General features: G+C 41.8%; 1 protein-coding gene across 4 annotated transcripts in view; it reads left to right on the plus strand.

Annotated features, from left to right (window-relative positions):
* The window catches only part of DCX (doublecortin), a 112,914-nt gene extending 100,685 nt beyond the window's left edge, over nt 1–12,229 (plus strand). For 2 of the 4 annotated variants that reach the window (XM_057399453.1, XM_057399455.1), the window contains 2 exons: nt 9,021–9,118; nt 11,279–12,229. In XM_057399453.1, coding sequence (XP_057255436.1) covers nt 9,021–9,118; nt 11,279–11,335 — 155 coding nt within the window. In that variant the 3' untranslated portion in view covers nt 11,336–12,229. The remainder of the gene's footprint in view (nt 1–9,020; nt 9,119–11,278) is intronic. The other 2 variants (XM_057399454.1, XM_057399456.1) reach the window with 1 other exon arrangement.
* Nucleotides 12,230–14,187: the final 1,958 nt, after the last annotated feature.

Genomic DNA, 14,187 nt, shown 5'->3' on the forward strand with positions numbered 1-14,187 from the left:
CAGTGTCAGCCTTCTGCCCTAACTGCATTTTAAAAGAAGTATCTATGTCACAGGCAGGAAATCAAGGCCCAGAGTGCTCCGATATGTTCCTCACAGGTGCAGACTGATTTAGGAGAAACTCCTGTGCAATGTAAATGTTCATTACTGTGCGGGTCAGAAATGTATCCTCATCATTATTTAAAGAAGACCAGTGACCTTGCAACGGGAGAGCTGGTCATGGGTTTATTGATGTGATATAGAGATGTTTGTTCAGAGGGGAAGGAAAACGGGAATCCTAACCTGCTGCAGCAGCTTGCATCATTTGAAATGCCTTCCTCCCTCTTCAGTAGCAACTGGATTAACAGTGTGCACACCTGCAGAGCCTATGAGTTAAAGGCTGGGCTGAATATCACACTTTTGGTAATTGATAGTTTTGGGAGTCATGGAGAGTTTTGGAGTCATGTGGGAGAGGGTGGATGGCATAAATTGCATTTCAGCTTCATGGAGCGCATTCCATGCTGCATGTGAACACCACACAACAGTTGACCATCAGTAGATACTGGATTACTGGATATAAAATTCTCTTGACAGTATTCAGAGGGATTTTCCCCAGGAAGCAATTCATTTGTTTAGGGTCTCTTGATGTTCTTCAGCTGCTTAAAAAGACTGTGAAATTGGTTGGCACATGCTCTGTGATTTTAAAAAAGGTATTTCTCTGTAAGGTGATTCTGCCTTTATAGAGTTTTCCTTCAGGATTACACTGTTGGCTGTTCTTAAACTTGGGTTTGTAATAGCCTATAAAGCTTTTACAATCCCAAATGTGTGGTGAAGTTGTGTAGGTACATTGAAGGCATGATGCAAAATATGTTGTTGATTTAAAAAAACCCAAACCGTTCCCATTCAGTGATGTGGGAGTCAGCTCATGCATGAGGTGTGAAACAGCATTTGAACCTTCTCCTTAAGCATCAGGTGCTAATTACGACCAGAACTAGACCTTACTGCACAAACCTATAGTCTAATGTGAAATGACAACTATTGTGTTCCTAATTTTAACTGATTGAATGACTTGTAGGACTAAACAGTGAGTCATCGGATGCAGTTTAATGAACATGGTTAGTAGAGCCTTTCAGGAGATTAAAACAACCAGCAATGCTGAACAATAGCTAGCTCCTGGAGTTAAGGCCAGTAATGAAGGACAAATCAGGTTCCTTTAATCCATTTAGACAAGGGTCTTTCTACTTCCTTGTGGTGTCAGTACAGGAAAAAATGTCAGCCTGTCCTGCTTAATGAGAACTACAAACCAGACTGAACTCTTAGCAGTGGAAACGTAATCACAGACTTGTTTTCTCAGGGCAGAGAGAAAAAGGAATATCATCCTCTGTTCTTGCCCCTTGAATCTCTAATAAAGTGAGTGGGTTTACATATTGCTTAAGAATCACTATTTGCATTCAGTTGGATTTTGAAGTTATCACATGAAAAAGATAAGGAATGTTGAATGAAGCCTGATTAATAAAACATGATCTGACCCTTTTTCTTTTTCCCAGAATTCTCACCTATTTAATTTGTGAAAGGATTCAAAAGCAGTTTTATTTCAAGTATATTAAATATTTTTTCTATGTGTTTGATTTGTACCCATTTGTACCTTTTGTCTTTGCTGTCTTTCACTCTGCTATGGTTGTCATATCAGAACTTGGTGGTTTTTCGATTCTGACTTGTTAGTTTCTGTTCTTTTCCATGTGGGTTTCTGTATGGGTTTTTTTCCACCATAGTCTCTAAGGCCTTTGTGACATATGTGGGCACTGATGTAAATGCAGATTCTGAAGTAAATCACCATGCTGCTTGAGCTGAAGAAGTCTGAACCCTTCTCATTACAAGCACACCAGAGTTACAGAAAGGGATGTTATTTTCTTCCATTTCTCATCCTGATTATGCCATTTCCCTGTTAAAGCATACAGGAAAATGGAACATAATGTATCAGCAGCAAAAATGAGCATGCAACGGATTTACATGGATACAGTGGTCGACATGCATTGCCCACAGAGGCAGCTAAGGCTTAAAGCAGGTTGTGCGTGCACAGCTCTGCCTCACTCCTTGGCAAGGGCTTCAGTGTTGCCAGCAGATAGTGGACAAAAGTAATAAGCTACTGTTACAGCACAGAGAGAACAGGAAAAAAACTGCTTCAGCAGAGCTTGCTAGTGCTAATTCTGAGGGTGTAACATTGACAGCATGCAAACATTGCATCCGCTTTCCCTTCCACTCGCTGCAGGAATGCTTCTGATCTTCATGTGTCAACATAAATAAAACACATCTTACTCAAAGCTGTGAAAATGCTTTGTGCCCAGCAGCAGCCATCCTCCACACAGGCTGGGGTTGCTGGGGACTTGTGTTTTACTCCAGTCTTCTCCACTGACTCACTCTGTGGCTTTGAGTACATTACTTAAGCTGTTCATGTCTTCTTTCCCAATGGGTCATCCAAGACAGTGATAACCAATCTGTATACAGAGCTCTGTAATCTAACCGTGGAATCATGCACAGTAAAGAGCTTTGAGGCTCTTTATCTGGGGCTTTTTGTGTATTCTGAAAGCATTTGGAGAATAATATTGCTAAAACCAAAACCAAAGCTATTATCTCACAGATTCCCAGAGACAAAAGACATCTCCAGCAGCAGAGTAACTGCAGCTTGTGCTCCAGACCTTCAACAGAAGCAAGCCACACTCCAGCAAGGCCACCATCCACACTCCAGTGGATCACAGACTGCTCCAGCAGCCTGTAGACTCTAATGCTTTCAATCCTGATGCAGTAAATTGTTGGTTATGCAGGTGAATGAGTACAACTGTGTGGCCTGATGCCGTGTTAGCCATCATCATAGACTGTGTAACTTCCCGTTTGAGCTGATTTGTAAGCCTGGAAGCTTTCTATGTAGGGATCTGCCTTCTGTGCCAGGTGATCTCCGTTCATCTTTGATATCCTTTGCTCCTTCTGGTTTTGGCTATGGATTTAGTGATCTATGTCTTAAGAAGCATAGATCCAGGTATGACTAGCTTTCTGGGAAAGACACAGAGAGTGTACTGCTGTTTGGGGCCCAGTTTCCTGTGATGGCACCCAAAGCTTTGCTCCTGACTGTGGTCTCTGGGGCCACCTCTGCATCAGAACAACAGCAGAATACAAAAGGAAATACATGCAGCAAGAATGTAGATCTAGCACTGAAAAGGAAGCAGCTTCTAAGCTGCTATCACCAGCTAGATGTGAACTGTGATGTATTCTTTGACTGTCTTGTTACAGCAGTCCTGGTAGTGAGCCACCTAAGGAGTGGTCAGCTCCTATCCCAAAATAACGAGGATTAACATGGAACAACAAAGAACATGGAAACAAAATACTGTATTAGGAAACATCAGGACAAAAGGCTGTGCACAGAAGTGCAGCCACACAGAGGGTGTCAGCTCCTGCTGCACTGATTCGAGTTTGCTGGTTGAATTGCTACCTTCTGCCAGAGGTAATCTGCCTCCTGCCTAGATGTGTCATGGCCTCACTGCGAAAAGCTCAATTCCCTCTGGGCATCCAGGGCCCTTCAGCTCCAAGGATAGTAAAAAACTGAAATAGCTCATCTGCAGAAACATGTTAAACACTGTTTTCTTGGCATGGTGCTTCTACCTCTTTATTTGCCATACAGCTATTAAATGAATGAAACATTAAATGAATGAATGAACATTAAATGGACGGATGAAGAATGAAGAAGTGTCTTGCTATAAGCAGGTGGTAACAGACCACAGTCCTGATATTCCCAAGGGGAATCCTTTTTTCCTTCTCTCATTAACCCCAACCTATATATATACTTCCTCAGCAACACCAGTGCATATCCAGTGTTTTGATCCAGCTATTCCTCCAGACACTGTGTTGATCATTCCATCATGGGGCTGTTTTCGCCTCTTGGTTCATTTTGTCTGGAAGGCCCTGGCTTTGTCAGCAGTTTGCACTGGGCTTCCAATATATCCTTTAGTTTCCCACCTTTCTGGTGCTGGAGCTGGGATGCAGTCTTTCATCTATATCCTCCACCTAACTCCCCCAGTATGTTGCTTCCAGGAAGGTGGAACACAGCAGGGTTTTACTTCTCCCTCTACAAGAATATATCCAAGTGCCTTTCTCTTGTCTGTCTCCCAAACGCTGGCTAGTAGAGCTCAACCAGTTTCTCATATATGAGGTGTGAATTGAGACTGGAAGGGATCGGTGTCTCTGGTGTTAGTTGAGCCTGCTTGGGTTGCTGTGGTTTTGTATGGACTGAACATGCTAAGAAAGACATAGGCAAAAGAGAACATACAAAAGAAATTTCCTAAGGTTCAGAAACTACTTTGGGAGGAAAGGTTGAAGAAAATGGACTGATCCAGTTTAGGAAAAAAGGAAACTTGAGAAGGGACAATTTAACACTCTTGAAATGCATTTGAAGTATTAAGAAGAGGATAAGGACCGATTTTCCTGTGCTCCTGTCAGGGATAGAGACAGGACATTGGTTTAATCTTTAATAAAAGATATACAGATCAAATATTAGGAACACCTTTCAATTACAAGCGTCTTAAACGCTACAGCAGATCTCCTAGGGAGCCTGTGAATCCCTGACAAACCTGGGGCTTTTAAAATACAAGCTTTCTACCGGGGATGACCCAAATATATTAATCGCCAATTTAGAGCAGAGAGTTGGAGTTTCAAAGCTTCTATGGTTATCTCTACCTCTATTTTAATTTCTGTGAAAGTCAGCTTTGCTAAATGACATAGCTTAGAGCAATAAAACCCAGACTAAACTACACCTGCAGTATACCATCCTATTCCTTCTCCTACCAGCCCTGATTTGGCTCAGCCCATGAGCAGGGCTCTGAGACACTGCTGCAGGACTTCAATTTCTCCATTCTCTAATGGATGGGTTTGGGTAGAGGGACAAAAGCATATTCACAAGGCAGCAGCAATTAACAAACAGATACAGAACGTCAGTCTGTCCTGACTGCAGATCTGGCTCCCCAGGGTCATTATATATGAATGTGTTAAAAAGGCAGCAGATGTCTTTTGCATTGCACACGAGATAGAGCAGCTTGTTATCCCACTTGTGCTTACTTATGTTCTGCTAGCTGACAACCCACAGTGTGCATCCAGTGGAGAGATCATCCTCACAAAACGTGATGAGAAAAGGGTGCCAGCACTGCAGAGCAAGTGCTTGGAAGTTAGGAGGTGCCTGAGCAAAGGATGCCTGTGCAATCTGAATTCTTCCACTCCTGAATGAACACTACAACGGAGTCTTTATTTTTCCCTCAGGCTTCTCTGTCCTGGGGGCCAGGATGCCTTGTGCTCACTAAATGAGCTGCTATTTCTACATCTGCTTTATGCTGTCCTTGTTCTGGTTGTTGCCTGTCTTTATTTTCTTAGTGACACTTCAAACCCTGCCCTGGAGACAAAACCATCCATGTATTTCATGGTTCTTTCTCTCATTCTTGTGACACATGAGCATGTACTCCTCAAAGTAGGAACTCACCTGCAGAACCCTGGGAACCCCAATGGAGCAGGGAATATTAACCTTATGTTACAAACTGATAGAAAAGGAGGTATCTCCACACATTTTGTGCACTCACCGTGATACTTGGCCCTGCATTTACCACTTCTGTTCATGGACAGAAATGTGAGCTCAATCTCACGTATAGGTCTTGGTGCTTGTCATTGTTGGCTATTCAGGCCCAGAGTCCCAGTGATCCAAGCAAACCTGAGCATCACTCAAGGAATAATTGCACATGAGAAGTTTGGCTAAAATATCTGCGGGAGAAGCAGAGAATTCCATTTCCCTGGATCTCTCAGGATCTCAGACATGACATAATGCTATATTCTCTGTCCTCCCTCTCATGTGCAGGGCAAACCCGATTTATCTCCTAACTACAGATTGTCTTGTGCACCGAAGGAGGTAAGGAAAAAAGGAAGTGCGCATGTTCATGCAATTAAGGAATGTGTCATAAGCACAAAGGGGCTTTAAAGTAAATTGGGGTTGCAAAACAAATACAACGACATAAATAAGACTCAATACACCAACAATAATGTGGTGAAAAACCCCAAATGAATTCAAGTGAAAGCTGGTTATACAGAATGGTTTCCAATAGCCAAGCTCATGTGAGATCCTGAGGTACCCAAAGTCATGAGTTACACACCACCCAGGATCTGCCCTTTGCCTCTGGCTCTTTTCTGGCATTTGAGTTCAGAAGAAATGTGTGCAAAGTTTGGTTATGAACAGTATTCTTCATTAGCAGACAGAGAGAAAATGAAACTGGGCTTCTTAATCGGTGTTCCTGCTGCAAGACTCTTAGTGAGTGTTTGTAATGATACACATCCTTCTTACTGGGTTTCTGGTTTGAATGTCACATCTGCTTCTTCATTGGTGCTCATAAAATATTAACATCCCTGCTGTAGCACTTAAAAGTCTCATTGTATTAGGGAGTTTCTGTCCTCCCCTGCAGCAACTACATCTATTTACTGCACACTGACTGTTAGCTGTTCTTCCAGTCTTCCTGCTTGTGGAAGCGAAACTTGGGTTCTTTGTAGAGTTGCTAAGTGGCATGCTTCGTCTTAAGAAGGACTGCTTCCTGCTTCAGGATCAGTGGCAATTGGAAATAAATAAAGGAAGAGGCATTTTAGCAACCAGAGGTGGATTCTGGCTAACACAGGTTCCGTTAGTGCTGCTGTACCCCGCATTTTCTTGACTAGAAACCCCAGAGTCATTGGTGGAAAAAAAAAAACATGAAAGAGATGCAAGTTCTTTTCTCTGAATTGCCTTCATTGTATGGCATGTAATGTGTGAACTCTGCTCCTTCTGCCACCAACCTGGAGGGCAGCTCACTTTGTAGGACTGGAGCAAAGTGAAGAGTGGCACATCACCACACAGGGACCAGTGTGTAACAGTTTCTGGGTCTCTCTAACTAGTTTTCCCCCCACCAATAAAGAATGATCTGAGTGGAATGGGGAGCTGAAGGGTCACTCTGTTCCCCAATTATCTATAAATCATTATTTCTACCACCTTTTAAGAAACACCTATTTCCTCAGTGAGGAGCATTTGTCATGGGAAAAGAGCTACATGTGATGAATAGCCTCCTCTTCCCAATAGTGCCTTCTGCACAGAAATGATGGATGTGAAGGCAGAGGGCCCACACCACCATGAATCTGTTGAGCCTGAGCTTCTATAATATGCCTGCAGATCCTCCTTTGTCCTGTGGCTTAGAGCACATTTCTTTACACTTTGAATTCACATGTATGAGCACTACATTTAGGCCAGTGATACTGTGAACTTTAACTATGCCCTCTTTCTCAGAAGAAGGTAACAGAAGAGGAATGAGGCTGTCTTAGGCATTAAAGCAAGAGTTATGCTGGTTTTGCTCTTAAAAATACAACACTCACAGACCTTCTTCTTACTCTATGGTCCTCTTCTTAGGTCTCCTCCAGACATGCAACTACTTGCTTAATTTTAAATATCTGATTTGCTTATTCAGCTATTATAATTGAAAGCATAAGTCCCATATGCTGAAATCATCCATACTCTTGTGCCCATGCCTTTACAGTTAGAGCAATGGGATAGAGAGACATTGGGCATCAGAGAGCAGGACAAGCCTGGATCATCATACGCTTGTCTTTTTCCCTCTGTGTGAACCATCAACACAATTCAAAATGCTTTCTTTAAAAGGGGTAGGGATTTGTGGAGTTATCTGAAGTGCTGGCAACACTACTGCCATTTATGGAAACGACAGTCAAAATATTTGGGGTTTAGTTTTGTGGTTTGTGCTGTATATGTTAACATCTGGAGTAGGTTTGGGAAATGTCACTTTCAGTAGACTTGATTGGAATATGTAGTTTAATGCTCATAAGGCCTTCAGCTTGCTGCTGCTTGGATTGCAAACCAAAAGGCTAAAAAAGACAATATACTTGGACAGAGCCAGCATGAGTTTGAACTTCCTTCCTTTAAGTAATGCTGCTTGTGCTGGTGGCGCTGTGTGTTTACAACCCCTGATAACAAGGGGGTCTGTATCCTGGAGTTGATACACAACCTATGAATGACCAAGTTCACTATGTGTAAGTACACCCTTATGAAATCCATATCGTGACATCTGGCAGTTAGCAAAGACATCAGCTCACTCCAAAGAACATCAGCGGTAGGAAAAACTTTATTTATACTTACTCCATTTTGTTTCCCCTCTTTTTTCTGCATTATATACTATTTACTTTTTAGTCCAAACAACTCTTCCAAAAGCCATTTGGTTTAAATAAATCATATTTTTTTTTTTTAATGGAGAGTAACTGTGCTTTCTTCAATGCAACGCAAACAAACAAAGCAACCCAAAAGGGCAGATTTTGATCTCTGCAAGAGGCTCGTTGCTTGATGCGATTCTCCTGTTCCTCCCCTGATGGACCATATTCACCTGTGGGGTGCAGGTAGTGGAGGAACACCAGAGCTAGCTCTGGTCTCTCCCCAAAGAGGTGAACAGGGACATGTCACTCTGTGCTTACACCTTCAGAAGGGCTCTTTTGGTCATTTAATCCCAGCCACAGCTAACTGCATCCAGGGCATTCCAGGCAGCTGTTTGTCTAATTTGTAATGTGTATATTTGACATCTAATATTTCTTGTATAGGATCCAGGATATCTGCAGCCTCTGGTTTCCACTCATGCCTTTAAATGCCATGTGGTTTCAATTGCGTTGCACAGTTTGAGAACACAGAACTTGTCTTTCTGTTTTTCTGATGATGTGTGTCTTGGATCAATTTGGTGAATAGTTGTAGTGTAAAATATCACTCCATCAATATATTTTGTATTTCACTGTATTTTAGAGTCTATTATCCTGAACAACTGAATGCCTTAAAATGGGTGAATAGCCATGGTGTTTGCTTGGGGTTTTTTTCCTCCTGCCTAACATGAATAAACTATAGCATTTCTGTGTTAAATGTCTGGATACCTTCCATCTCCCCAAAGGAGAAAGAAGATCTTCCTCTTGCTTGTCTGATTGCCAGCTTCTGTCTTGTTTTCTGACAGCAAATGGGACCTCAAGCAGTCAGCTGTCTACACCCAAATCAAAGCAGTCCCCAATCTCCACACCAACCAGCCCAGGGAGCCTCCGTAAGCACAAGGTATTACGTTTCTTATACCTTACTACATCTGTTTCTTCTTTAGTCTACTCAGTATGACGTTTAAGTCAGGGCCATATTCTCTGGAAGCACAACTTCTTATGTTGGGACAGTGGAGAATTTGACCTATTATCTAAAAGGGTTGTCACTGTGGGCTTTAGCAAGATGGGGAACACCAAATAATTGGCCTGTTTCTTCCCCTGGAGTTACTAATGTGTGTTGGAGATCATCCATATGGATTGGAAGAGATTACTTAACCCTGAGCTTGTATCACTATTTTAGAAAGTTCACAAGTTATTAATGGATATGATCTTCATACAAACCCTCCTCTCTTGAAATGCCTTAAGGGTTGGCAAATCTGGTCCATTAAGCAGCAGAAGAAATGCAAATGTTCCTGCAGCTCCGAGACATCACTTTAATGATGCTTCTCAAGGATTTTTGTTTTAATTATTTAAGGCCATGCTCTGTTTTACAGGAAACGAGTGATTTTTACAGCTGGGGTAGTAATTGTGTTCTGGTGCAGTAGGTGTTTTTCCTGGTTACAAACAGGGTATCTACCAGGTAGCACCACAGCCTAGCAGAGATCAGTAAACCTATGCTGCCTCATAGATAATTCAGATCACAGAGAAGTCAGTGGGAGGAATACCTGAAAGTCCAGTGGATTACACCTCTAACATGTAAGGTTTTGGACTGAGACCTTTGGACATGGAGTTGAATGGTACTGGGGGAGCCTGAGGTGGACTTTTGGCTTCTGACAAATCAGATCTTTAAATTATCCCCAACATGTGGAAAAGCTGTAGTAGTTAGTCAGCTGTAGTTACTTGGCTTTATTTGACTATCTTTAACAAAATACCTGAGTCTAAACAAACTCTGTGTTTTCCTCAGGACTTCACTCTGATCTCCACTGCTCAGGCCAAGTCTGAGGAAATGCACCAGTTTTAACACAAGTTGATTATTAATTTATAATTGAGAACAGAATCTGACCCATAGTCTGAATTTCAACAGTAGTTCAGCAAAAGTAACACTGTTAAAGCACCCTTTGCTTCTGCCTATTTCAAGAACCTAAAGCAATTTCCAAACACTATCACATTTAGGACTTTGGAGATGAGGATCTGCTTCCTGGAAAAGACAAGTAAAACTCACCTTCTTTAATGCTTTATGTTATGTTTTCAGCTGGCTGATTTATGACCTTTCCAGTGAAGCCCCCAGAACATTTGTAATAGATGGTGACTGCTGAGGGCAAAGCTAATCCATCTATGAGTTTCTCCACTAACTTAAGCCAAGCAGCAAACATGAATGTAGCATTTTAGGTTACCACAGTATTCAAGCATCATTGTCTTTCTCCCAGAAGCAATTTCCTGCTTTATGATGAAATCATTTTTCCTTTTTCCCCTAAAGCTCAAATGATAAATTCTTAGGTTGAGTTCACCTCAGAGTCCTATTTTACCTCTTCTTATATCAAGACTGTTGGGAATGTCCTTTCTGTGTATTTGGGCTTTCCTTCATTTTGCTCATATTTTACCTGTGTGTGGGTCAGAGCTCAAAAAGGTCCAAGGAGAGCTTTAGCCGTTGAGCTGGCTGTTTACCTAGTTCCATCCAGAACTTGGAGGAAGTGGAATAAGATGGTTACCTCAGAAAGGAACCTGGAAAAGCTTTACATACAGCATTTGATCCAAATCATAAATTTGGGATTATTTTATTAACCCATCAAAATGATCATAAATGATCATAAGTGACTTAAAATAAAAACTAAATTGTGGAATGTGTGATTTTCCTAGACGTTTGTCCTAAGAGTAGCTGTCAAATCAAGGTAAGACACTTTATTCTGGACTTAGGTTCAGCTGTTCATGAAGGGTCCTGCTCTTTCATGCATGTACTATCACGGACACATTGATCCATAAGTGACCAAAAAAATACTCCCAAATTTGTCACTGAACAGTCTTCTTTCTTCTGGTACCAAGATCCTCTTGCTCTACTGTGCAAGTCCTCCCTTGGTTTTGGTCTTGAGCTACCTGGAAAACTGGTCAGCCCACCCAGTAACCAGTGCATGAGTCTTCCACCCTGTCCCTATGAACTGCACAACTGGACCATTTGACTGCTTCCTTATGCACGACCAAAGGTGGAACCTGATGGTGTGAGTTAACATTTTCTTCTTTCTTCCTACAGGACTTGTATCTGCCTCTGTCTTTGGATGACTCTGATTCCCTTGGAGATTCCATGTAAAGCAACATGAAGCTAAATGTCCATATTGCAAGCTATGTTTAAGATACAGTAGAGTACTTCTGCCAAAATAAGCAGATAGGTGACTGGTGCTTTCAAATCAAAGGACACACAGTTATATGTCATTTGTTTTCTGTGATTTATCCTCTGTGCCACAACTCAACACCTGCCAGTCTATAGAGATAGAGGGATACCATTCTTCTAAGATACAGGGGTGCAAAATGGACATTGCAAGAAATTTGGGGCCAATATGCCAATGATCCTGTGCATTTCCCATTTGCTTCTATTATTCCTTCTTCTGCTGCAACTGTGTGATTTTCCTAGTGGTAGTAAAGTAGCTCCCCCTGGAATTGTGCAAATGGATCGCTTGCTGATGAATTTGCAAGCTCAAGTAGAGCACATAATGTCCTCCACCTCTCCAAACTACCCATATTTGCCAACCAACCTGCTCCTCATTTGCAGCCCTTATTTTAGCACCTGCATACTAACTAGTCTTGTTTTTGTTGTTGGAGAGCAGGAAGGGAAATGACTTGCCAGTTTGATGCTTGAGATGCCAGCAGAAGCTTGGATGAGATTAGGAATGATTGTGCAAGATGCTAAGGAAGGTCGTTACAATAGTGATTGGAATATTGGGATTTTATTTATGATTAAGGAAAAAGAAAGGAAGTCATCTGAGTCACATGAAGTGGAACATCCTTCATGGGATCCAAAGGTACTGCTAGCTGGTAACAATTTGTTATACCTACCCTATGGTATCTCTCTATCTCTGTATCAGTAATGCCTTGTGAACAGCCAACACTGAAAACACTGTGAACATTTGTTTTCAGGTTTGACACCCTACAGGTCACTTTTTATAGCAAAAAAAAAAAAAATCAATACACTTTTTATACAGGAAAATCTTGTAGCTGTGTTTTGGGAGTAAGGATTCGAGTTCCTTCTTTTGTATAGAAACTGGTGATTTTCTTTTGGTTAAAAAACACGTGCAGAAAAATGTACAAAAAAACCAACCAACAACTGCAGCACAGTAATGCCAACAACTCAGCGTAGAAATCTTGCAATCACTGCCAGAACAGACACATGGGGGGGAGGGAAGGGGAAGGTCAATTCAAAATATTGAATGTTTTGATAGTTTTTGTAATGTTTAGGGCTATGTATTTGGGTTTTTACACTTCAGTATTCCTGACTATGGCCACATTCGCTACTTCTCTAACAAATGGGATTTTGTGGGCTTCAAACCCCATATTTTAAGAAACTCTTCTATCTGACAAAAACCAAACTTACAGTATTTAGAGAAACCTTTTGCTTTTATTAATCAGCAATGACTCCTACAGAATGCAAAGTTCATGTATTCATGCAGGGCTGGTGGTTTTTACTATGCCGAAGCTTTGTCCTAGGCTAACTGGCATTGCCTCCTTTCCTCATGGGATAAGCTTTTGATGAAACTTTACCTAAATGAAATCTGTGCAATCAAATCTTTCTTTGTTGCTCTATTTGCCTGGGGTTTTTTTTATATTGCAACATATACACCTATTCCCTATTGTCTTGCAACCCCTTGTGATTAGAATGGATTATAATGTTGTGATATTTGATGCTACATGAATGCTGGGTTGTTCCCAAAGCCACTCCACATTTTGTTTGCTTGCATTGCTGGTATGGAACAATCTGTGCAGGCTGCATCTTTAAAGGTTCGTGTGATGGTACATTTAAAGCAATTAAAAAAAACAGATTTATCTGAGAGAGGCCAGGACTGGGAATAATCAAGGGGTCAGAGTTATCATGCACCAAATTTGCACCCAGTAGTCCTAGTGCATGATCATTTACACCCAGAGTTTTGCACAAGAAATCATTTGTTCCCACAAATAACTTCATTGAATTGAATAACTGACTATGCGACTGCTAAAGGATCGTCTCACCTATTGTACATAGAATCCTGGGTTTGGTTCAAAAGCTAAGGGCTCGTGTTGAAGGTCTGTGGGAAAGAGGGTGGTAGTGTGAACAAAGCATAGGTGCAGTAGTCAGGACACCTTCATTCAGCCCTTGGCGTTGCTAAATGTAGTGTCTGAACGGGAGCAGGTCTCTTAGTAACCCTGTGCCTCAATCTGTCTGTCTGTCCCTACAGGGACAACACTGTTCTACCTCACTGGGGTTTGTGAGGCCAAATGTTGGTCAACATTTGTGAAGTGCTTTCAGATCCTCTACCAGAAGGTGCTGAAGTATTCTGGGTGCAGATTTGATTATGGGTGCTATTTTTTGGCCATTTAATCCTGTGGATGCTACTGTAGACACTGGTTATGAGAAAATATGACCTTTTAAGCATAAGGATGTCAAAGGCCATAGTTATGCTAACAGTATTATTCATCAGAGCTTTTGTCTTAGTAAAGGCTTTAGCAGGATGGATAACTTGACACGCTTTTACTCTCTCCTCTGTTGGTGGAAACCCCAAGAGTCCCTCCCCAAGCCCCTGCCTTTCCAAGGACCCTGACTAGCAGTCATGACCCTGCCTGTCAGAGATGATGGACTTGGACTCCAGTCAAAGGTGGTGTCACTCGAACGACACAGGCCATTCCTGTCATTGCCAGGGTGAGCATGTCCTGCCACCTTTCCTCCGAGTCTCTGCTAAACCAAGAGACCAGCCATGAAATCACATCTAGGTTCTCTTGCTAATTCAGTATGGGACACTGACCACAGATCCACCAGGAAAACCTAAATCCTTGATATCCATAAGCAGACTGAACTGCTAGAACTGATGGTGGTAGAAAAGGAGTGAGATGTGTTTTCATCCAGTATCCATGAGTTCAGTTTGTATAAGATGCCGCAGGATCCCAAGGGTTGCGTGAACCTTGGATGGATGGTTG

Source organism: Pezoporus wallicus, unplaced genomic scaffold (assembly GCF_028554395.1).
Source record: "Pezoporus wallicus isolate ANWC-B61680 ecotype Strahan unplaced genomic scaffold, APGP_CSIRO_Pwel_v1 contig_13659, whole genome shotgun sequence".
Lineage (NCBI taxonomy): Eukaryota > Metazoa > Chordata > Aves > Psittaciformes > Psittacidae > Pezoporus > Pezoporus wallicus.